The 25799-nt window shown below is 46.8% G+C and overlaps 1 protein-coding gene across 6 annotated transcripts in view; it reads right to left on the bottom strand.

Moving 5' to 3' along the window:
- NOL4L (nucleolar protein 4 like) overlaps nt 1–25799 on the bottom strand; it is a 125921-nt gene that overhangs the window by 42525 nt on the left and 57597 nt on the right. For 5 of the 6 annotated variants that reach the window (XM_088674800.1, XM_088674801.1, XM_088674802.1 and 2 more), the window contains one exon: nt 24124–24233. In XM_088674800.1, coding sequence (XP_088530926.1) covers nt 24124–24233 — 110 coding nt within the window. Of the gene's footprint in view, nt 1–12284; nt 12464–24123; nt 24234–25799 lie in introns of those variants that run through there. The other variant, XM_035121756.3, reaches the window with a different exon arrangement.

The following is a 25799-nucleotide window of genomic DNA, read 5'->3' on the forward strand; positions in this document are numbered from 1 at the left end:
CAACCTGCAAGAGGGGTGCAATAGACAGCACCGCAGGCTTGCCTGTTTTGAGGGAGGTTCAGAAGGCAGTGATGAGAGAAGGGGCCTTTTCAGTTGTGGCTCTCCGCTTGTGGAATACCTTGCCGGGGGAGTCATTATTAACAACTTTTCAACACCAAGTAAAAATCTCTCTCCCCCAGGCACTTGTCAGATTATGATAAATGTTCTCTGCTAACTGTTTTCTATAATTCATTCTTGTTGTTTTGACACAATGCCTGCTGATACCTCTCTCTCTCTCTTGTGAATGCGGCTGCAGCTCCACAAGCACGGGAACACTCAAATCGCTACATGACATTTATATAGCACTTTTGAGTGCTCTGCACACTTGAAATATACTGTCGTGTTTTAATCCTTATAGTGATTCTAAATGGGGCGTCAGTTCTTATCCCCATACTGAATATGCAGAGGGCTGAGGCTGAGAAAAAGCATCTTCCGAGTATGTTCATGATCAAGGCAAGATTTGAACAGGAGACTTTACAATTCCCCAACTTGGTCCCTGTATCAGTCTCCCCGAAAAGGAAGAACAGTATCTTACAGGACATCCCCACACAATTACTCCACCAGGAAGAGTGTACGGTCCACACTTGTGGTCAAGCAGATGGGCAGAGACTAGCCTGGGCTCAAGTTGTGTGGTTTGTCCAGAGTGTGGGCCACAGGCTCATAAGATGTGCCTCGTACGCGCAAATAAAGATTGGGTGCAGATGTGTCCCGGGAATTCCAGGTCTTCACAACCATGCAAAGACATGCCAAAATCCCGGGTGGGGGGTTAAACTTCACAAACTGGAAGAATCCCAGGGGCCTGTGCAGTACCTCTCAGTCTGTCGAGGAACATATGTCACAGCTTGGTCACCCTGTCTCCTCAATAACATCACAGAAACAGAGCCCCGTCCCAGGGATTTGAACTTATGCAACCTGCTCTTAAAGGCCTCCAAGTGAGAGAGACACCATTGCGCCTCAAGGCAACCACCCATCTGGCAGCTAGAGTTTTCCTAACATACAGATTAAATATTTTCCGTTGCAGTTTATGCCAAAGAGTTCTCATCTTATCTACAGGAGAAAAGGAGAACAATCAAATGTTTATCCTCAGAGACAGCCCCTTCGCCCACTGGACCCAGTCTCACAACCCTTTCTGTACACAGCAACAGGATCCTTTGGCTACGCTGAGCCCCTTCAGCCTTGCTACTGCACACAGAAATCATGTCGCGTAAAATTCTGAGACCATGAACTTAACCCAGGTGGCAATGGGATCCTAACCACTTTTACCCACTTCAAGTTGTATTTTTGGCATCCATAGGAAAAGCTCCGTATGTGTCGGCACAGCTAAAAGGCTGCATATCCCATGCAGAAAGTATTATGGGAACAGGTTGCAGTCATTTCCAAGCTAAGTGAACCCATTACCACCTGCTGTATATGTGTTCGCCCAACCCCCAATCTATCCTCAATGCTTCCAATGGTTTCTCTGGCTCTGCTTTGAATTATTGCCTGCCCCTCCCTTGCCTTTCTTGATAACTGGAGTGATCCAGGCTCAGCCCAGTAAGGCTGCACACATGCTGACTAGGATAGAGAACACACACTTCCTCCCATGCCATCTTCCTTTCTTATTTCTTAGAGTAACTCAATTCAGAGGTGACTTCCTTGGCAGCAGCATCACTATGCTGACTCAGTAACTTTTCATCAACCGTTTCATCAACCCTTCCTGGCATACAGACAACCTAGTTTGCACAAATCAGGTAGCCTAGTCTGCAGCCAAGTTTACTTTCCCTATCGCTTAACTTTATGAGACACCAGAGTTGTCCTGCTCCTTCCTCTGTTCAGCCTACATGTGCAATTTGCTGAGACTTGCCTTCTCTCTAGATTTGGTGCCCTCTGTTGCGAATACTTAATGCTGGAACCTGGGAGTCAAAACATTTCAGAAAGGAACCATAGCTCAACGGCAGGGCTCACTTTACATGGAGGTCCAATCCCCACACAACTCTAACTAGAAGGCTCAGGTGGCAGATGATTGGGGGGAGCCCTACTGGTGACTCTGGTGAGGAGCTACCAGTCAGAGTAAGCAGCACAGGGCTAGGTGCAGCAGTAGCTTGTTTCAATATAAGACATTTCAAATATTCATTTTTCCCCATTCAACTTTGGTATATGTGTAAACACTTAATCTTTATTCATTCATGCCACATTTTTAGTCTACCCAAACCAAGGGCTTGTAGCAGGCAGAGGCATAACTCAAGCAGCAAAAGTGTAATGGAATGGAATACAAGTCTAATATGCATCCTTGGCTAGACCCACCCCACAATTCATTTTAGCCAAACTACTGACAGACAGCCCAAGCAGCGAAGGCACCCAAAGCTCCCAGGAAATGTTGCACCGCTGAGAAACGAGCCACCAAAACCAACTCTCTGTAAGCTTCTTCGTTGTTTTCGCAAGCATCCTGTCATTACCAGCTAAGCTCTGCATTTGCCAAGAATCTCACCAGGGTGCCTTGTCATAACCAGTAAGAGCCCACACTGGGAGGATTCCTTGTGAAGCCCTTTCTGTGCCAGCCACAATTGCCATCTCTGTCCTCTTTATGCCACATGGATTCCTGTGATAAGAGGCCCTGCCAGACAGGTCCCAATGTCAGCAGCATCTCCTGGCAGCTTTTGTTAATGATGGCACAGCCAAACAGCAACTCCCAGCATTGCAGACTTGCTACTAAACCAAGCACAAGGTGAGCAATGCATGTACCCCCTTTCCAAGGCTTGCAATTCTGCTCCCCCCATGCATATAATGTGGCCTGCATTGGACTGAAAATCACAGCAGCCTGTGTGGTATAAACAGGGAGACCCATGTGAGATAAAGCCAGGAGCGCATGCAGATTTTGGGGTTGAAAGAACATCAGCCATATACATCCACGGCCTTTTGAATCTCCCATATAGAGAAGTATAGCGTTACCTTGCCTGTACAGAGAAACATACAAACAGCATCCTCTGTACCGAAGCATTAAGCTGAAAAAATCAGAAAATATATAAGTGTAGGAAGCAGCATACTTAGAAGGAACTCGGCAGATTATCCAGAACAGTCCTCCCACCCCCCCAATCCCAAGAAAGGACATCCTTTATTTAACCTTCCTTGGCAGATCCAGGAACCAACATTCTCTTGATATTTCCCAGCCTCTCAGATGCACATTCCAATGGAATGGCTCTTGCAGTTTAGAAGGTACTTCCTAATAGGTTGCCAGATTCAACCTCCCTGCAGCTTTTTATTCAAAGACTTGGAATTAAGCCCACAAAAGTTTCCAGCTCACATTATTTTTATTTACTAGCCACTTGCCCAAACACGCCTGCATTAGACACTTGTAGCATGTCATCGTCTTCAAATTAATAAAAAAGACCAGATCTCTTCCCACAAACAGAATTCTCCCTTCCCGATTGTCTAGAGCCACTCTTGCTCATCCCAGGTAGCCAGACATACGGCTTTTTACTAACTTGTTTAAAACCTTTGCTCCTTCTCTCATCCACAGCAGATAAGTGAACACTGCCACTTTCTTTTCTCCACCCCAATCAGAAATCTTATAGCCTTCTGAATAACTGTAAATTGCCTGCAAAATGCCCACCACCACCCCAAATACAAATGAGCAGCTGGATTTCCCTTTCGATTCTGAAACTTCCACCTTCATCAGTTCACAAGACCAACCTTCCCAGGGCACCATGTTACACTCTTCTTTTGCACAAAGTCAATGTGGCCCTTGAAACTACAGGGTGACCCATGCACCCAATGTTTCGGGCTCCATGCACCCAATGTTTGGGGTTGCTTTCTGTCATGTGCCCATTCTACTGTCTTCTGCCCATTCTACCTAGCTGCCCCAGTCACAAATTCCACTCAATCCAACCAGCACCCCCTCCACTTCCTCTCAGCCTGAGAGCTCTTTTCCTTTCCTCCCTGAGTTCTCGGGAGCTTTCTCTCTGCTAATCTCTTCTTTCTTGTAAACAAACTACAAATGAAACTTTCATTACAAAATAGAGCACAAATTCATTACCACGGCCCCCCTCCAGGCTGGGCTCCTCAGCAACCACACCATGCCAGGGGTGACAGGGATGAAAGCGACAGCAGCTGCCCTAATCAGCCAGCACAATCTCTTGCCTGGCCTCCCCTGGCCTAACCTTCCTCCAGCCTCCCCTCCCCTCTCCCTCCCTCCCCACCCCATTCCCCCGCCCAACACTTCCAGCTCACAGGAGCACCCTGCAGTAAAGTTCCACCGATTAGGGTCACGGAATATTGACTCAGCTTCTTTACTGAAAGAGCAACCAAACCCCTGCCAGGTACGTTCATAAGGCAACACCCAGAGAAAGGAGTGGAGTCCAAAGAGAGGCGTGCGCACACACACACACAGGCACACACACACACACACACACACACACACACACACACACACACACACACAACCTTCCACCTGCTCCACTATTCACACCAGACTGATATCCCCATCATGTCCCACCTGGATAAAAGAAAAAAGGCACCAGTCTGGAGACACAGTCCACCACCCCTCAGCATGGAAAAGAGCTTTGAAAACATCTGTTAAGTCTTCCAGCTTCCCTGATGACAGGAAAAAACATGGAGGGGAGGGGATACTGGCAGTGAGAAGGACCACGGAGAGTCTTCAATTCTACTTTTTCTTTCTTTCTAGCCTTCAACTGGAACCTCTTCCATTTTTCTCTGGAATTCAGACACCCCACAGAAACCACTTTCAGTGACACAATTTTGTTTCAGAGCTCACCATGTAACCCTGCCTGGTAAACGTAAGAAGCAAGTGCTATCAATAACCTGGTTCTTTTACAGCCAGGGTCAATTTCCCTGGGCTGGGCTTATGCTATGTGTGATCCCAAACTCAGGAACAGCCTGTCCACCTCCTCCTTCACACCCTAATATTCCTCACAACACTCTACTCTCTTTTGGATGCAAACAACCCGTTTATTGCCCATTTTGCCATCAACACAAATAGCCCTCCCAAACTAGAAAGACTGGCAGGCGAAGGAGGTGTGCCACACTAAGAGCTTCCCGTTAGTGGAGGCCTGCCGGAGTCCTCTACACCCACCCATACAGGTCAGCGGGACTGGCGAGGGTGGCAGCACCAGTGAAGTTGAGCTCAGACTTTCTCTGCACTCCTGCACCTCCACTTGAAAAGTATTTGCACAAAGATCCAAAGAGCTGCTTTAGGTATAGCCAAGAGCTTTGACACGCTCTGTGGGATTTTGAGCTTTTTGCTCTGAACAAGATCAGAGATGCAAAATGCTTCCTTTGAATGGGAGAGGTGGGAGGGGTCTGCGGGGAGAAATGCTTTTCAAGAGAAGCGTGGTCCTGTTTTTAAATACATATCCCTTTGCTTTGCAGGATATACATTGCCCTTTATGCACAGAGAGCCTGAGTGTCATCCCCCCCACTGGAACAGTTTGCTGTGGTTGTAGCCAGCAAAAGGCCCACCAAGTGTGTCAGGCGGTGTCCGTGCATTTGAGACGGAAAGGACACGGGCATGGGCAAAGGGAAGCACGGTGCCGGGACTGGTTCTTCAAGACCTGCTCCTCTGCCCTCCCTCTCCTTCAAACATGGCCTCCAAGCCCAAAGGAGCAGGAGAGGAATCGTCCCACCCTAGGGATGGTGCACCCTCTCCCACTGATCCCTGGGGCTTGGTGGGTGAACCAAGCAGAAAACTTCCCCTTCCTCAGAACATGCCTTCAGAAAAGAAAAAAGGAGAGGTCTGCTCCCTCTCCAAGGCTCCCTGTTGTCAAAAGCACGTGTGGGGAGAATCTGGCCCCACTACAGCAGAGTGGCTGTGCCTTTATTTCCCCCCACAAGAATGAACAGCAGCCATTCATCTATCCAGAGTGTAACTAGCAAAACATGTGCATCAGTGTTACCTGTGACCTATGGGTTTTAAAAAAACAAAACTATGAATTTGCATAGTTGTGTGCTCCACCTTGATATCATCCATGGTGAAGGGCAGGATATAAAATTCATAAATAAGGAGTGTAGTACTTGAGAAGGGGACTAAGCTTGCACCCCAGCCATTGGGAAGCAATTCTGCCCTTTCACTGGACAGCCTCCCCCCTTCAATCAGGGGTGAAGAACCTCCCCCATACCCCATGAGCCAACACTGACAGGTGGGTGGGGCTACCCACCTGTCAATCATCTGACATGACATCAGGTGACTGGCAGGTAAGCAGTCCCAACCACCTGTCAAGGCTGACCCCCACAGGGTGGGTGAAGCAGCTTCCAGCAGGATTAAAGTCTCCACTCACCAGCTGATGAGAGGAAGGTTCAATTCTGCTGGGTCTACTTCACTTGCATGTTCCCCACAGGAAAAGAGCTGGTGAAGTAAGACTCAGCAAGACTGCACCGTACTCCCGGCCCATCAGCTGACACCACCCAATGTTGGTCAGGTGTATATGGTTTGGAGGAAATGGCCTCATGGTACCTCTGAGTACCTCTGGGTTCTGTTTCTTGGTCACCCTGGAATGTTGGGAAGTGGATTTTATTTATATGATGATGATGATACTGAGCATTTATATGGTGTTTTCCAGTTTCCAAAGCAGTTCACATGCATTATCCAGCAATGTTTACTTCATCTCTGAGGTGAGCAGATATCATTTGTGTATTACAGATACTGTAGTGGGTTGACACTGCGAGGTCCAAATTGGATGTGAAACTAAGGCTGTAATCTTGTACCCACCTCCCCTTGGGAGTGAGCCCCACTGTACCTAATGGGAATTAATTCTGAGTGTACATGCATAGGTTTGTGCTGTAACTGTGTATTAATAATAATAATAATAATAGCAGATGTGATGAGATTTCCATGTGGAAGGAAGATTTAACCCTCCCCTCCATTGCATTGCCACTGATCCAGATGAGGAAAAGGGTGGTCGGACTTTTCCTAAAAATAGGCCAAGGCAACATATAGTGTTGAAAACTTCAAAATTAAGTTATTCGTGCCCCTGACAGTGGTCCGATTTTTAAAGAAAAAGGGATGGGAAAACTGAAAATTGGTGAATCAGCAGTCATGCGTAAGATCTGATTATTTAGAAAACTATTCTAAAACCACATGAGGGATGAGGGGTGGGATGTGAGTCCAATAATGCTGTGATAATATATTCCAACCTCTTCTGTAAGGTACTCATTTTATTGTTGTTGTTGTTTAAAAAAACAAATTAACAAGGACAGGACAGCACAAAGTAGCACTAAACTGAGGGACAGTGAGCAGCCCCAAGAAATATTTCATCTAAGCAGTAACAACCACCTCTTCTCCAAGTTATCAAGCATTAAACACAGTCTTGTGAGCATGTCTAGAAGATACTGAGCCACATTTAACCATGGCATAACTACTTCAGTCCACAGAAAAGTGCATTCAAAAAAGGGGAAATTATTTCGACTCCAAGCGCTAGGGGCTGCTACACCAGCCAATATTGCACCTAGAAGCCTAGAAGCCCGATGGTATCACCAATGAAGCCCAATGGCCATACCCAAAGACCACACAAAAAGACAAAGAATGCTACCTGCTTTTACACTATACAAATCACATGCAGCAAAAGCCTTTCTGACAGGTTGGCTAATGTGTGCTGCTCTTCACAGCAAGCCCTACTCTCATCATTATCCATTGCATGAAACTGTACCCCTCTTGGGTGTAACAGAAGAGAATCTGCTCAGGAACACTGTACCAGCTAAGACATTAAAATATAAGAAATGGAGCTGGAAGCATTACTTGATTAATCAATTATAATACATTAGCTGCAGATGTATTTTAATCAGAGCTGTCAGTCCTGAAAGAATGTTCAGTGCTGATAGTCTAGTTGGGGGGGGGGCATACAAGCCATGCATTAAAAGGATTTTGAAAACAATACATGATATGCCTTTTATTTATTGTAAAGGAATAATCACTTTCATTGAATAATATGCTCAAAATACCACCTACATTGAGACAGAGGTAATTGTTGTAATCAGCTTAACATTAACGGTTGATTAATTACTTTAAAACATTATAAAGAAATTTGACTAACACCTCTTGATCCCGAACACTTTTACTTGAGAAAGAGACATATTCATTGTGACTCAACTTATTTCCAAATTGTACTTACAGGGCATTTCTATACATGTCTACTCAGAAGTAATTCCTATTTTACTCCCGGGTAAATATATATACAGGATTCCACCCTTTCTAAATGAATGAGCTCAAGGGTGAGATGTATGAGAACTCCCAACTGGTGGACTGACTCAACATGTTATAGATACAAAAGCATGATCATTTCCCCCCCTGAAATATGAGGGGGAAATACAAATATATAGATTTCATATGGGCATACTTGATATTTGCTAGATTCCTTATCATCCTCAATTCCTGTCCTTTTCCGGATCAGAAAGAGACAGATACTTAAACATGAAAAGTATTCCACATGTCACTGCTCAAAGCAAAAAAAGGGAGCAAATTCTACAGAAGAAAGGTTTCCAAATTTCTGCCTCCAGGCATATTTAAATAGAACACTGCTTTGGGGGGGGGGCACAGGGCTACCAGCCATGCCAGGGGAAACTGCTGTCAGACAGGCTTTCATAACTGCCCTTCCTGAAGCTGGAAGGCTTTGCTTAGCCTTCAGCAGGAGAGAACTGGCACCCAGTTCCAAAGTCCATTAGAGCCAAGAAATATGGATTCATTTTATTTGAATTGCTAACCTGTTCACACCCCTCAAGTCAGGACAGATTAAAACATTTAAAAATGGTTGAAAAGCAGGCAAATTATCCACACTCATTAGTATTAAACAAAAAGATGGCACAATACAACCCAAATTGGCTCAGGTTTTGACATGCCACATGGGGAAGGAAATCCCCACAGACAGTAGGCAGCGACTCAAAATACCTCTTTATATGCCTTCCTGTACAAACTTGGTTCTCAAGAGGGAATAATCAAGTGTGTATTTGGGGGGGGTCTAAAAATTGTGGAGCTATCAATATAATCCTCGGAGTTACACACCCAGATGCCATGAAAATCCATCTAGGTCTAGGACTAGCCAAGGCTCAAGTTCCTGCTCTGCCATGGGCTCAACAGTATCAGTCTCAACAGAAAAACGGGAGCACAATCAGAGTCGTAGCTGGGGGGGGGCTCACTAGTTTTTTTGCCCTGGGGGAACCCCATAAGGGGCACCATTGAGGGGGTGTGTGTACACAAATGTGGGGTGTGTGTGCCAAACTGCATCTTTGACCCAAGTGAAATAAAGCTTAGTTTCAGCTCTGACAAAGAATATGAAATCTCAATCTGGGCACTAAAAAACAAAAAGTCTTCTAACTAGAAATGACATGTTCTGGAGGAAACAAGTGAATTAGAAAACTTTGCACACTTTGCTGGAGAAAACTTTGCACACTTTGGTGGTGACTATCTGAGTGATAAAACATGAACAGTATTTGCACTGTAGATGAGGGACTTGTTGACTCAAATAGGCACTGGATTCAATACAGTATTACGGAGGAAAGGATCCAATGAAACCTACCAAGATTCATTTAAAGCAGAAGAGGAAAATAGGCATTTGACAGCTACCACCTACCCTACCTTAATGGAAATGTTCCCTGTCATCCCAAGTCCAAACTCTCCCCTTTGCCCAACCGATACACTGCCAACAGTTCACTGTCTGTTCCACCAAATATTAAGGGAAGTGACAATACTGCCAAGAAACTATTAGCATGTGACGCCTGTTCCATTGTTCCTCCACCCAGCTGGGGAGAAAAAACACAGGAAGTAAATAGCAGACCTGAGAAAGGGTTTGCAAAAACAGAGCCAGAAATATTTCCCATTAAGAAAAGTACTGTTAGCAACACAACGTCAAGGCACCAGGCTTGCTTTTGAAAAGCCTTCACCTTACCCTTAGAGGTCTGGCTGGGGACTTTTCGCCTTCCTTTTCTGCACCAACCCTTCTCTCCCACCCCCTCCCCACCCCACCCCCCAAGCTCAAGCAGGCAAATCTTGACGGAGTGTTTGCAACGAGCTGGTGCCCGGAGGTTGCTGCCTGAAGCAGGGATTGACCCATAAAGCCCAGCTTTACCTCCGGGGAGAAATCTATTTCCAGTCCAATCCACCCACCCCCACCCAAAAGGGGAGGAAGAGCTGGAGGAGGAGGAGGAGCGCCATGGCAGAGGCAGAGGCAGAGGCAGAGGCAGAGGCAGAGGCAGAGAGAGAGAGAGAGAGAGAGAGAGAGAGATACCCCCGCCCCTCCTACTCTCCAGGTGGAAAGGAGATGATGGAGGGAAGGCTAGGAAGGAAGGGGGGGTGTCTCTCCCTGCGCCTAGGGTGGGAAAGGGAAAATCGATGCTGGAGAGAAGGAGAAGCAGCTCCCTGGGCGAATTGATGGGTCTGGAGCTCCCCATTGATCTGCCTTCGCCGCCGCCTCTCCCCACTTTCTTCTTTCTGCGCTTTTGTGCTCTTCCGGGGAGGGGAAGATGCAGGCGAGGGAAGGGAAAGGAGGATAAGGGAAGGACGCGCTAACCTTAACCTTTCTCCAGGCATCGGGCTCATTAGAGACGCTAAGGAGAGGCCGCTCGGGGGGGGGGGCTGTCTCTAGGTGCTGAAGAGGGGAAGACGAGGCCGAGGCGGTTCGGTTCAGGTAGCTGTCTGGGAATGAGGGTCGGTAGGTAGAGGAGTCGTGGGGGCCAGTCTGGAATCAGAACGCACGAGGGAGTTTTCAAAAACGGCAAGATTCCGCCCCTCCTCCCTCGAGCCAACGGGACCCCGGCCCGCCGGCCCCGATCCACGCATTACCAGCCTCACAACTCCTAGCGCCGCGTCTGACTCTCCTGCTGCTGCGCGCAGATTCCGCGCGAGGCCACCCACCCGCGCCCCTCACCCCGGACAAAACGCCAGCAAACTGTCAGGCAAGCTCTGCCCGACACGTAGCACTTTGTAACTACTTTTCACACGCGCCCACAAATCCAGCGCCCTGCTCTTGCGCGCACAAGAAGGCGAAATGCGGTGTTACTACAAACTCATTCACTTCACAGCTGCCTACGTTCCAGTGGGACAGGTCACAGGAGTGCGTCTACAAAGGGAACTCTCCAGCAACTGTTGTAGCACTCGTCGGATAAGTTCACGAGTGTGCCTCCACACATGCACACACCTCACTCCCACCCTGTAAAGTCCTCGCAACTTCCTTCCTGGAGACGGGCCCCAGGCCGTCCTCCATTGTATCTACAAGTACACGGAGCAGCCACCCAGCCGCCCACCACCAGGTCCTCCTCCCCTGCTCTCCTCCGTGTACACACAGAGCCCAAGCAACCTGTCAACAATCGCAGGGCGGCGCGCGGCTGCTCCTCCACGAGTTCAGTCCGGCATTCACACGCCCCCTGTCCTCTTCCGCCTCCACGCACCTCCCATCTCTCTCTCCCCCCCCGCCCTGCCAGGCATCGCTGAACACTCTTCTTCCACCTCTTGCCGTTGACCCCCCCCCCACGGATCTCCCCCCCCCGTGCATTCCAAGCGCAGAGTGTATGCGGCCCGTTGGCTAACTCCAAACGGACACCCCCCCTCCCCGTTCCTTGAGCGCGCTTCTCTCTCCGCGTCCCCACCCCTTAGTCGCTGCTCTTCCTCCACTCCCCCATCCGAGGATCCCGAGGAATTCCTATAGTGGCAAGCAAACAAAAGCGCACCCCTCCAATAAAGGACTCGCCCCTCGAGTCGCAGGCTGTTCAGCGCTCCCCTCCAATAAACTTGCCTCCGCCCCTTCCGTGCCCACACGCCCCCCTCCCCACCCCCACGCGTGGCCGCCCCCTGGAAAAGGCGCCCGGGAGTGTAAAGCGCTTTGGCTGCCGGAAAGTGAAACAAGAAAGCGAGCGCGGCGAGGACACCCCGTCGCCGCCCCGCAGCCGCCGCCCCCCATCCCTCCCCGAGCGGCCACCTCTCGGGGTCTTCCACCCGCACGCCCAATTCGCCGGCACACCCCCCGTGGTCGGCAGGGCTTTCCGGACGCTCCTCCTCGGGCACGCACACCTTCCTCACTCTCTGCACGCCCCCAGTGCCAGGCTAGTCTGGGTTCAACTCGACCACCACCCCCTCCCGGGGTGGGGGAATGGTTGGCTGGCCCCAAGACCCACAAGTTGCCCCCCCCACAAGACCCGCTGCTTTTGCTCGTAGCAGGGCGCACGGAGCGCGGCGCGTCCGGGGACGCACGGCCCTCTCCTCCCGTTCCCTGTGGCCGGGGCGGCCCGTCTCCTGTCGCCGCTCTTGCCCGGCCCCAGCCATCGCCTACCTGCTGCGGGGCCGCTGCGGCGCCTGGGGCCCGCCGCCGGCCTGCGCCAGCCCTGGCCGAGAGAGAAGGGGGCGCTCCGGGGAAGGCTGACAGCCAGCTGCTGCCCGAGGAGGAGCGCCCCGCCGGGAGGGGAGCGGAGAGGAGAGAGGAGGGCTGGCACTGCGGAGCGCGTCACTCCCGGATCGGGGGGAGGGGGGAGCGAGAGAGAGAGAGAGACGGGGAAGAGAGGACTGGGGGAGGGGGGACACAGGCAGCCTGAGCCTCCTACACGCATCCCGGGAGGGGGGGTGGACCAGGAGGCGGAGGAGGCGGCGCACGCCCTGTCGGAGACACATATGCACACACACCGTGCGCGCAAGGAGGCGAAAGCCAGAGGGAGACGCTGTGTTGTGCCGCCGGAGGGTGGAGAGAAAGAAACGGGGGGAAACGCACGAGGAGAGGAGAGGAGGAGGCAGAGAGGGAGGGAGAGGAGCCCGTCCATTTTCTAAAGAGAGGCCTGGACTCCTTGCCGGGAAGGATGATGGAAGACAGGTACCAGGCATCCTGCAGGAAGGGCAGGGCTATATGCGTCCTGCAAGCGCTCCTGGCAGGTTATTCACACGGGGCACTCACGCAGACACACACCACTCACGCAGACACACACCTAGCCACGTTCAAGTTCTTGCTTACTTGGGAGCAAGTCTCATTGGGGTTCATAGGCCAGCGGCCAGCCCAAGGCAGTTTGGTGCCTGCAGCAAGGAAATCCAAATAGCATTACTCAACAAGGGGACACAATCCACCATGCAAAGCAGAGAATGACAGCTCTCATTATTTCAGCAAGAGCTTCCAGATGAATTATGTTCCATGGGACCAGACCTTTTGCCACATGTGTGTTGAAGGTGTTTCTCTGCTTTGACATGTTAAGATGTGTGGTAGTTGTTTGCTTAAGGCTGGCTGCTGATAACTGCATAGGTATTTGAATGTCTAAGCTAGGGGAAGCCACTGAAGGGCATGACCCGTGGCCTCTCCTGGCCTAAACTCAACACTATTTGTTTCAAATGAATTACTTTAATATTATTCAATAGGACTTGCAGCTTGCCTCCAGTCAGAGGGATGAAGCACCTTCTTTGTAAAGAAAGTTGAAACTACAGCAGTTTGAAGTGGAATTCAAAATCTACATTAAACTGTAAAGTTGTTATTTGGTTTCCATGCCTCGCAACAACTTTTTGTTTGGGGATCTAGAAGAAAATGTTTGGATTCTGCTTCTCCCGTCAATTTCCCCTGGGAAAATCCACTTTTTACTGCTAAATCAAAGCAAATGTCAATTGGGTGGAAAGCAACAAGGCAAACTGAACACCTCTTGGACCCCTGCTTTCTAGGCATGGACAAGCCCTTTGAACCAGCAGGAAAACCAGTTTGTTTGCTGAATGTATCCAAATGCCACAGACATGAGGAGAGATGCAAACCTGTTTCAGATTGTACTGGAAGCAAATGTTAATGGAGGCGAACTCTTAACATGCAGTTCCATGGCAAGGACTTCTCTCTCATCCTCAACCTATCCACATCAAAGTTCAATTCATCTCAGAAAGCTACTAAATACTGAAGAAGAGTTGGCCATTAAGGCTAGAAAATTCTAACTTCAGTGAGAAGAGCAAGAAAGTAACTCTGTGATGAAGACATTTCCATGTGTGCCTAAGACTGGGAGCAAATCAGTGCTCTGTTGCTGGAGTGGGGAGGGCCCATGCTAACAAATTCAAATTACAAGGGTTTAGACCATTGGTAGGCAAACTAGGCCCTGGGGGCCGAATCCGGCCCAATCGCCTTCTAAATCTGGCCCACGGACAGTCCGGGAATCAGCGTGCTTTTACATGAGTAGAATGTGTCCTTTTATTTAAAATGCATCTCTGGGATATTTGTGGGGCATAGGAATTCGTTCATATTTCCCCCCCAAAAAATATAGTCTGGCCCCCCACAAGGTCTGAGGGACAGTGGACCAGCCCTCTGCTGAAAAAGTTTGCTGATCCCTGGTTTAGACAATAGAATTTTTAGAAAGAACTTTGTTAGTTTTAGAAAGAACATTGTTAGTTTTTAAACAGAGGCTGCATGCCCACCTATCAGAGATACTGTAGCAGTATATTTCCTCCACTAGCATGGGGCTGGACTAAATGACCTTTGAGTTACCATCTAATTGTAAATATTGTCTTCGTTTTGTTAGTAAAGAGAGCCACTGGTTTCCATGCAGAAGGTACCAGATTCAGTCCCCAAATTCTGTACTTAAAAAGGGCTGGTCCAGAAAAGGACCCTTTTCTGTCTATGGAGAGAGGCACCATGTATTAGCTTATATTATGCTAATGCTAGAAGCCTCCAAGCCAAGATGGTGCGTGATTTTAAAGCAAAGAATATATAGAATAGGATTAGGCATAATGGAAAGCTATTGGAATGGAGAGAATCAGGGGGGACACAGTTAACTCTAAATACAAACTCTACCTGTAGACACGATGGCTATGTTTTGCCCCTGCTATCAGTGACAGTATGCCTCTAAATACCAGTTGTTGGGAATCATGCCTCTAAATACCAGTTGTTGGGAATCACAAATGAGAAGAGTGCTGTTGTGCTTAGGTCTTGCTTTTGGGCTTCCCACTGAAATCTGGTTGGTCACTGTGAGAATAGGATGCTAGACTAGATGGGCCATTGGCCTGATCCAAAAGGCTCTTCTTCCATTCTTCCATTATTATGAACGTTCACTTCAGAAAATGGAAGTCTTGTTCAAATGAGAACAAGCAGGAACACAAGCTTTGATTAAATAAATTCAAGAGATGAAAATAAAAGTAGTCAAGGAGCACATTGCTAAAAACATGAAGACCAACTACCCCCCAAAAAATCTTTAAATATATTCAAACAGAACATTAGCTAGAGAGGCCGTTGGAGCTTTGGATGGCAAAGGTGTGCTAAAGGAGGAAAAGGAGATTGCAGTTGAATGAATTATTTGCATCTGTTCTCACAGCAGTAGATATAAGACAAATCCCTGTGCTTGAGCTAACTTTCTCAGAAAGGGAGCTTGTGGAACTAAGGAAAACAGCAGAAACAAGAGACAAAGTTTTAGACCTTATCAACAACTTAAAAGTGAGCAACTGACTTGGAGGAATGAGTTCTCTGCAGGGCCATACATGCATGGAAAAAGGGGAGACAGACAATTACAAGCTATAAGTTTAGCTGAAGTAGAAGGAACCAGGGTGCAGTTGTCCACAATGTTGCTTTGGGAATATGAAGCAGAGGCAGCACTTTTGCCACCTGCTGTAGTGGTCACTAAACCCATACTGTGTTCTGCATATACACTTGTAAATAAAATACATTACAGCGATTCATACATATGTGGCGTTCTCTCATCCCAAGAAAGTTCAACATTGCCGCACTGCCCCTAAACGTCTCAAGGGGTGTGTGACCTCCTTTCCACATTTAGGACCCAAAAGGATCATAGTGAGTTGTGCTGGACTGAAAGAGAAAGGGTTCCGGGGGGGGGGGGTTGAGAGCATGGGTCTTAGAGGACATGTGTTGGGAAAAGACTGGAGAAGCTGCCTATGGGTGGTGGCGCTGGGATTAGGGAGAGTCTAGTTGCAGTGGATAAGTGGGTCAAATGAGGCTAAGGTGGTTCAGGAAAATAATAGCCATGGGTGGGAGGAGGACCATGAGAACTAGCAACCACATACATTCGGAGGAAGGAGGACAAACAGCCAAGGGAGACAAAGCATGATTTATCAAGTAATCCTTCATAAAATACTGGCAGAGCAGGGGTACTGGCACATCTCCCAAAAGTGGGAGAACACATTTCAGCTGCCACTGCAGAAGCGGTAAGTCATCCCATCAACGGTCCTATTGACACTTTTTTTAAAAAATTAACCAACCTTTCTCTCTGTGGCCACTTGTCTTTGTGGTTCCTGTGCTGACCCCCCAGCAAAGGAACTGTCACTCAGAGACATAAAAACTACTGCCAACGGAGGCAAGAATTCAAAGTTCAATCCACCAAATTACTCATCTGCAAAACAACAGAGCCCTGCTTGGTGTGACCTAAGAGGCAATTCCTCCCCCAAAAAACCTGGGTCTTAAAGGAGAAGTGAGTAAAGGTGAAGCAGCCTGATGAACAGCGAGCAAGAGCACCAATGTTGGGGAAAGACACAGAGATAGGAAAAGGCATTGGAGGCAAAGCGGCTGATGAGAAGTGAGCTCTTGAGGAAGGACAAGGGGAGGAGGTGGCATGAGCAAAGCAGGGGGAAGGGGGAGATGGGTTTATCTGAGGAATTGGATACACATCTCCCTGCCATGCATCCACTGACCTGTCATTTCCTGACAAATCTCAGCACAGGTTTTTACAAGCACCCTGCTGCCGTCTTGCATGGATGCTTACCCCCATCTACGTAAGGAAGGCCAGGCAGTTGCCAATACCCACAATTATACCCCTTATTTGAACAGTGCAGTTTATGGGACCAAAAGTCTTACTCTTTTGAGAATCATTGCCCTGTGGTAATGGGATCCTGGAGGGCTTTTTTTGTTTTGTTGCACAGTTGCATGAACTGATGCGAGGCATAAAAAGTCCAACACAGTTACATTTAAATTTGGAAGAGGAGATTTCTAAAAAAAAAATGAGAGGATTAGTTAAAGGTAACTTGAAAAGAAAAGTCAGACCTGTTATATCCTTTCAGGAAGCTTGGAGGTTAAATGAACCTTGTTGAATAAATAAAATATATAACACAGATTAGAAAGGCTACAAACAAGCCAACAAGGATGCCAGTGTGGTTATATAGCACAGACAAAGAAGCTGTAAAATCCAAGAAAGCTTCCTTTAAAAAGCGGAAGTCTTGCCCAAATGAGGAAAACAAAATGAACAATGGCTGCACTTCCTTCGACTAACAGTAAGCCAAGACAAAAAGAAGTAGAAGGCCAAATTTCTGAAATATATGTATATTTATATACATATATATAAGTATAACAATTTGAATATATCTGTAGCAGGAAACCATTCAACGACAAAGGTGTGAAAGTGGGTGGGGAGATTCTAAAGATCATCAAATGAATTCTTCAATCAGCCTATTTATGCCATTTTTTATAATTCTCTGTTGTATGTCCTAATTTTTTTCTGGTGCTTTTACATTGATTTTGGTTTTTTATGGTATTGGGGGGGGGGCTGTTTTATGCAGCTATTTTAATTGTACACTGTTTTGGTAGAACACTGCTAAAAAGTGGTACATAAATTCCAGGTCAGTCTTCCCTGTAGAAGTTGTTGCACAACTCATACCTGAACTACAGTTCTAAGGGAGGACATAACTATGGCCATGATTGAGCTGATCTGCTAAGTAGACCGGATGTACTTGGTGGCCCCCCCCCCCTCACAGCCAGGCTCTCCCCATGCAACTTTTCCATTGTCAATGTAAGCAAGCAGAAGCTCTCCAGTGAGCAACCTAGAACAAGAGTCTTGCAGTTACACATAATACTTATACTCAATGCGAAGAGTCACAACACGCCATCACAGGTGCTGATACCATATCTTGCACTTTCAGGCGAACTGCTACAAAGCTCTTACTCTCAGTTCCACTAATTGTGTACAGTATGTGTATATATCCAGATGTGGGACACAGGTGGCGCTGTGGGTTGAACCACAAAGCCTAGGGCTTGCCAATCAGAAGGTCGGCGGCTCGAATCCCCGCAGCAGGGGTGAGCTCCCGTTGCTCGGTCCCAGCTCCTGCCAACCTAGCAGTTCAAAAGCATGCAGTGCAAGTAGATAAATAGGTACCGCTCCAGCGGGAAGGTAAACAGCGTTTCCATGCGCTGCTCTGGTTCGCCAGAAGCGGCTTAGTCATGCTGTCCACATGACCCGGAAGCTGTACGCCAGCTCCCTTGGCCAGTAAAGCGAGATGAGCGCCGCAACCCCAGAGTCGTCCACAACTGGACCTAACGGTCAGGGGTCCCTTTACCTTTATCCAGATGTAGATCTAGATATAATGTTTTGTAACAACATTTGTTCAGCCTGATTTTTTCCAATTTCTGTGGTGCAAAGGTTCTGCAAAAGTTAATCAAGAGCAAAAGGCAGTGGAGAAAAAAACAAAAATACAAACAATTATATAGTAGCTTCCTTTTGCAAACATGATTAAAGGAGGCCCTGGTGGTCATTACAAGAGATCTTGGGTTCCCAAGAGAGTGATTGACTCACAAAATGAGTCTGTGCTAGTCACTTGATGTCCTTGTGCCTCTGGAAAAAAGTTAATAGATACATAGCGGAATATGTTAGGCTTCACATTGTCAACCAGCTGTCCTAAGTAATGAACTTTAGAAATGTAAGCCTTGCATAAGACCAGTTAGGAGGGGAAAATATATCCCATATTTTAGGGAATGCGTTCTCACATGCAAACTTCCTCCTACATTTTTGTCTTCAAAAGTGGCCCTGCTTAAAGAAAAAGGCTCTGCTTCATATACCTTGGACTACTAACTGAGGTTTAAAAAGTGGCAAAGAGAAGCAAGGCCTTCCCAATGCCCCCTTGTGGAATTTGCTACCTAAGGAAGCCCACCCAGACTCCTAGAAAAGACTGATAAAAACTGCAATGCCTAGTCAACTAGTTAGCTATACTGATTAAAATATTCTGATAGACTAAAAAGTGTCCCCAATTAACTGGGCAGCAAATGTTAACTTATCAATAACCATTTTAATACAATGATCTGGATGACAGTTTCCATTGCAGAAGAGTTACGTTCTCCTATGTGCGAAAAGAGGGAGTCCCTCTTCTAAAAAGATACTGCTGAGTACTAGAGTACCATCTACACTCCTGAAGATGGTTCAGAGATTGCAGCTAGTGCATAACACAGGAGTCAAGAAGAAGAAGGAGGACCTGATGGACCTGAAATTACATAACATCTATTCTCAGACACTTGCATTGGCTGCCTACTTGCTACTGAGCACAATTTAAGGTTTTGGCTCTGACATACAAAGCCCTGGATGGTTTGGAGTTATGACCGCAAGGATTGCCACTCCGAATGTTGTCCATTCCCACAACTTGAGGTCTCATTTGCACATTCATGCAGATTTAGGCTGCAATCCTATACTCATTTACTTGGGGCTTACTTCTGAGTAGACATGTATATGACTGCACTACCAAACAGTCAACTAAGACATAACATGCTTATTTTCCTCAAGCCTCTGGGTGGAAAACTGGATGCTGATTCATTGTTCTGGAATTTAGCTGTCACTAAATGGCCTAATTGTTGTTTACTCTTGTTATTTAAATTAATAGTTTAATTTTTAATGTGTCTTATAAACAATTCTTAAAAACAAACAAACCCCTTATTGTAGAAAGATCACGATATTATGCAGGGGGAATGGGAGTTCATGTTTTGTGTCCCAGCAATGACGACTGTTTTCATCTGTGTTCTCTGCAGCCCCAACACACAGAAGGGACCAGGAAATGTTTAGCATGAATAGCAGATTCAAGACCCGCAGACCACTCAATTACCTTTAGCCTTTCAGGAATGGGAAGAGGAGAGATGAGCACAGGGCACGAATCCTCCCCAGCACAACGCAATGTTCAACTCCCACTCACTTCAGTAGCTTTCTATAATATCCAGACTTCCTACTCCCACCACCCTGACCTCATGCCTTTGGTTTGAAGAAAAATGCCTCTTGAAGACATTCTCTAAATTTGGCACCTGCACCAGGTGTGACCGCCTGCTCCATTCCTAACACACCTCAAATTCCAACGGAAGCCAGGGGAGAGCTTGGGATATGCAAGAGAGGAAGGGCTGGGTCCTGCCATAGCAACTCTGTCTCTTAAAATAGCTCTAATGGGTCTTGCAAATCCATAGCAACCAGCACGAAGCCTAACAGGGACATGTGGTATCTGAGTTCCAACGGCAGCTACCGCCGTGTTCTATGCCAACAGAATGACCTCCTCTTGGGCTGCTGCCTAGGAAGGTTTCAAAAATGTTCCAGTACTCCCTTTAACTTTGGTTGCCGGACCCCATACCAAAACGAAGCTAGGGGTAATTCCAGGCTGGGGGCTTTATATCACAAACAGGTTGTTCAGATCAATGCACTAGCACGCGCAATAAGAGGGGCGGGGAGGGCGGTCTGTATATAAAGCCTGGGAGTAGCAGACGGGCGCGCGCGTGTCGACGCTTTCCAGTTGTTTGCAGCTGCGAAGCACTTATTTTTGTCAAAGGCCTGGAAACGATGCCTTATGAGGAACGGCTTAGGGAGCTGGGTATGTTTAGCCTGGAGAAGAGAAGGTTAAGGGGTGATATGATAACCATGTTCAAATATATAAAAGGATGTCATATAGAGGAGGGAGAACGGTTGTTTTCTGCTGCTCCAGAGAAGCGGACACGGAGCAACGGATTCAAACTACAAGAAAGAAAATTCCACCTAAACATTAGGAAGAACTTCCTGACAGTAAGAGCTGTTCGGCAGTGGAATTTGCTGCCAAGGAGTGTGGTGGAGTCTCCTTCTTTGGAGGTCTTTAAGCAGAGGCTTGACAGCCATCTGTCAGGAATGCTTTGATGGTGTTTCCTGCTTGGCAGGGGGTTGGACTGGATGGCCCTTGTGGTCTCTTCCAACTCTATGATTCTATGATTCTATGATCTGTTTTTGCTGTGCCCATAACTGTCCACGCATTCCCTTTATAAAGACTTGGATATGGATGCGGGTGGCGCTGTGGTCTAAACCACTGAGCCTTGGGCTTGCCAATCAGAAGGTCGGCGGCTCGAATCCCTGCAACGGGAGTGAGCTCCCGTTGCTCGGTCCCAGCTCCTGCCAACCTAGCAGTTCAAAAGCATGCAGTGCAAGTAGATAAATAGGTACCGCTCCAGCGGGAAGGTAAACAGCGTTTCCATGTGCTGCTCTGGTTCGCCAGAAGCGGCTTAGTCATGCTGTCCACATGATCTGGAAGCTGTCTTCGGACAAACGCCGACTCTCTCAGCCTATAGAGCGAGATGAGAGCGCAACCCCAGAGTTGTCTGCGACTGGACCTAATGGTCAGGGGTACCTTTACCTTTATGTTGTTTAATCATCTTGTACTGTATATAGTATTGAAATATGGGTTTTGTACATTATTGTATTTTTGTTTTGCTATGTTATGATGAAATAGTTTTTGTAGTGTTTGCTTGAAATGCGTCCCTGTCTCTTCATTGTGAGCTGCTTTGGGCATGCACAAAGCTATTTTGATACCTGTGCACATGAATTTTCCCCCAAGGTAGTATGCAAAAGCATAATAAAAACATGTGCCTTTTGCAGGGCAGGTAGGTATCAATTTCAATCTGATTTTGTTTTGCTGTGTTCTTAGTACGGATGTCCTGCGTAAGAGTAATATTCAGCTGTAGCAAACTACTCTTTGATTTGGCAGGATGGGGGGTGGTGAAAATATCCCAAACATTTAGGAATACTCCACAGGCCACCATAAGAGTTAAAACTTCAACCTTGCATTCCTCACCACCACCCAAAAAAAAACAAAAAACACAGCAGCAATAAAATACTGAATTGTGATAATGAGGTCTTGGCACAAGACATCTGTACTAAAAATTAAAAGAGCAAAGTCCAGTGTATGCACCAGCATAATCACCCCCAACTGAGTGTATGGGGATCTTCAGAGAAATGTTCCAAACTAGGCATGCATTCCGCATGCAGTGATATATGAAAATGGGTATTGGGGGCTACTACAAAGAAAACAGCTAGGTGGTGCTCAGGTATGGAGCACACAGAAACAGAGGTGTTGCAACAGAGACCACCCACTGAAACATCACCACACATGTGACAAACTTCCCACCGCAGCCCATCAGTGACTGAAGATGTATAGTGGGGTATTTTTATGTGTTGTATTTTCTGTGGTAAAGGGAAATTAAGATTAAATGTCTCAGGCAAAGAAACCAAGGTGCATATCGGAAGAGACTGGCTTGGCAGGACAATACCTTCAACACCACAGATGCAATATTAATACTGTATGTTGTTTTCAACAGTGGCAGTCTGCTATCTCTGGGAAGCCCACAATCAGAGTAGGAAGGTCATGGCACCCTCCCCATTTTTTGTCCCACTGTGTCTTGAGTGCAGCAGTCATGGGGAAAGGGGAAAGTTTGCCCCACTTCACTCCTAGGGGAAGGAAAAAGACACCGCAAAGAGGATCTGATGCACCAGGGCACAGCTGCAGAATGGGAATCTTTAGAAAATGTCTCAGGCACAGCAGCCCCTCAGGCAGAAGCTACAAGTTTCACAAACACCACTTGGACAGGTTACCAATTGCAGATTACGAGAAACAACAACACTACAAACATTTGGTTGAATCTCAGGTCAAAGCGATTGTGAGGGATTAGTCCATTTTAACAGATTACCCCCCTGACACTTCCTGCTCTCTTCATCCTAAACAAAATGATCCTTTCTTTGCCTGGCTTGGCTTGTTCTGTGTTTCAAAAATAAGGTGAATGTCCTCTCTCTTCCTATAAGCAAATATGAAGCCTCATGGAAAGTGAAGAACCAGATTCCGTCAAAAACCTACACTTAACGTCCTTGCCCAATGTCCTGTTTGCTTTCAGTCATTGCCCTTGATCCATTGTGGTCAGATCCATCAAATTAAAAAACTGGGACATGGAAGTCCTCTCCCACTCTACAGCATTTATTCAGATAGAACAAATTCTAGTTAACAAAAACAACCCCTTTCTCATCCCCTTCAAACACACATATATACATACATACAATCCAACTCACCCAAATAATAAATTTGTTAGTCTTTAAGGCACTGCAAGATCTTGCAGTTCCTTTGCAATGAACACAACTATTTTCTCTCTATGGGGAGAAGAGCAGCTGGGTAGAGTTTTGAGATGACAAATCACAGGGGAGGAAAGGGTTTGGAGCTCTTCCCCTCCATTGGTCCTCTGCTCCAAATCAGAGAACCGCTCATCACTTGCAGTTTTGGCCCTGGCCTGCTTCAAACTTGACTAAATTACACTTCAGTTTAAAACCTTTCCTTCCCCTTCTTCTTCTCAGGTAGCATAGCTAAAATTTGTTCTATTCCTCACCCAAAGCTGCACCCCTCACTTTAGCACTTTCCTCTTTAGCACTTTCATACTTAGCTTTAGACTAGGTTTGAACACAGACTTAGCAGCTACAGCAGAGCTGAGAAAATAGACAAAATAGTCAAGACACATATGTTATCCAGACTTTCTACTCCACAGAGAGATGGGACTAACAGTATGATCCTATAAATGACAACTCAGAAGCTATTGTGCTCAATGGGGCTTTCTTCCAGGCAAGTGGGTTGCAGGATTGGTCCGCAGAAGAACAACATTCAGCCCTCCAACTGCCAACTAATTCAGCTTCAGTTTGCTAACTTAATACATTTTCTAAAATTATTTTTCCAGCGTTGTTACTGCTGGGCCCGTACATCTTTATTTATTTCTGTGCTCAGCCTTACATGCATGAATTCCACTAGAGAGAGATTCAGATTCCTGCTCACTTTCATGTTGCCAAAGGAAAAAACAGCAACCTCCGTTTGCTTCTCTTCTTGGTGGAGCCCAATATCCTTTGCACAAAGCACAGTTCCAACCTATTTAGCCGGCAAGAAAGCCCTCCATTTAGCAATTTAAGGCTAGGCTTAAAACAGAATGCCTTCACCCAGAGACCCCTCACCAGCCTCCTCCCTGGTTTTATTTATTCAATATAGCCAGCCTGAAAGAGAGTTCTGTGTACAGTACTGTAATTCAAAAAGATGATGCACTGCTTTGTGAAATAGAGTTTGGTCCGAACAAAGGCAGCATTTTAAAACCACTATACGCTTTGCGCTGTACGCCTGCTAGAATAAGACTGATTTGATAAATTATGAAGAAAGAAGCTCACCTGCTCCTGGGAATTCATGACACGCAGCTTCATCTGCTTCAAGTAGGTGGAGGTGAGAGGCATGTTGTAGTCAATGATGCCAGAGACCAGAGAGGAAGGAGGTTCGTTTTCTGTAAATAAATAGAAAAGAGGAGGGGAGTCATTTGGAAGTTAGAAGGCCAAACAACATCTGTCCAATAAGACCCAATGAGTACACCCATGCACGCATTTCCTGCTCCTATATAAAAAGAATGGGAGTGGGGTGGTTAGGTCTATTTGTTGCAATGAAAAGTGCACAGGGGGAGCTGAACGCTTCCAAGCCTATTGAGTAACTGTAGAGAGTATATGCTCAGGAATCAAGAGTGGACTTTAGGAGCAGAAGTGGGCTCAGCTGTGCAATACCAGCATCTCTGACTGGTAGGGAGCATGAAAGCCCTAAATGGCCTCAGTCCAGTATACCTGAAGGAGCATCTCCACCTCCATCATTCTGCCCGGACACTGAGGTCCAGCACTGAGGGCCTTCTGGCGGTTCCCTCGTTGCGAGAAGCCAAGTTGCAGGGAACTAGGCAGAGGGCCTTCTCGGTGGTGGCGCCTGCCCTGTGGAACGCCCTCCCAACAGATGTCAAAGAGGAAAACAACTACCAGACTTTTAGAAGACATCTGAAGGCAGCCCTGTTCAGGGAGGCTTTTAATGTTTAATAGATTATTGTGTTTTATTTTTCTGTTGGAAGCCGCCCAGAGTGGCTGGGGAAACCCAGCCAGATGGGTGGGGTATAAATAATAAATTATTATTATTATTATTATTATTATTATTATTATTATTATTATTATTATTATTAAGCTTCTGGATTGGCCAGGCTCATTATAGACAACAGGAGACTGATCTTCCTCCCTTGTACTTTATGCTTGACGCTCTTCAGGCCATGCCTGCTGGGTCTGATGGGAGTTGTAGTTCAGCAACACCTGGAGGGCCAAAGGTTACCTATTCCCAATGGAGAGGGTTAAGTTTTGTCTACCAGCAGTTCCCTGGGGTTTTTCTTTAATAGATTCATGTAACTAGAGTTGGCCCATGTCCTTTGTGAAAGTTGATCAAGTATAATCTAATCCATCTCTCCTTCATAGGTGACGAGGCTGCTTCCATCACCACCCTCTCCCTGCACAGAGAGAATGAAGCTTTGGAACAAAAGGGTCATTTGTTTTCCCTGCCCCTCCTGGCAAAGTGGCAAAAGGCTTGCATATGAAGGATTAAATAAAAAAGAAAAAAAGTTTGGCTTGTGTAGATTATTTTTAAGGGAACCTATTGTGAAGGAACAACAAAAGAGTCTTCTGGCACCTAGGCTCTTCGTTGTTTTTGCTGCAACAGGCTAACATGGTTGCCCTTCTGGATATTGTGGAACAGGCGCTATTGACAAGGACCTTCATTCATACTGTGCAGGATACAATCAATGTAGCCCCCATCTGGCCGTAACCTCTTCAGCCAAATTCTCAGTGCAAAGCGGGGAGGAAGCAGAGCAAGGACGCAATGCTTGCTCAGGGCCAAGGAGCACACTGGAAAAAATATATCACAAGGCAGAAGGCCATTGTTATTTAGCAAATTAACAAGGGACACATTTCAAAATCAACTGCAAATTGTTTTCATGAACCTGGCAAATGCCAGACTGCTGTTGGCAGGTAAGCATTCAGCACAAATATTCTTC

Source organism: Zootoca vivipara, chromosome 7 (assembly GCF_965207765.1).
Source record: "Zootoca vivipara chromosome 7, rZooViv2.hap1.1, whole genome shotgun sequence".
Taxonomy (NCBI): Eukaryota; Metazoa; Chordata; class Lepidosauria; order Squamata; family Lacertidae; genus Zootoca; species Zootoca vivipara.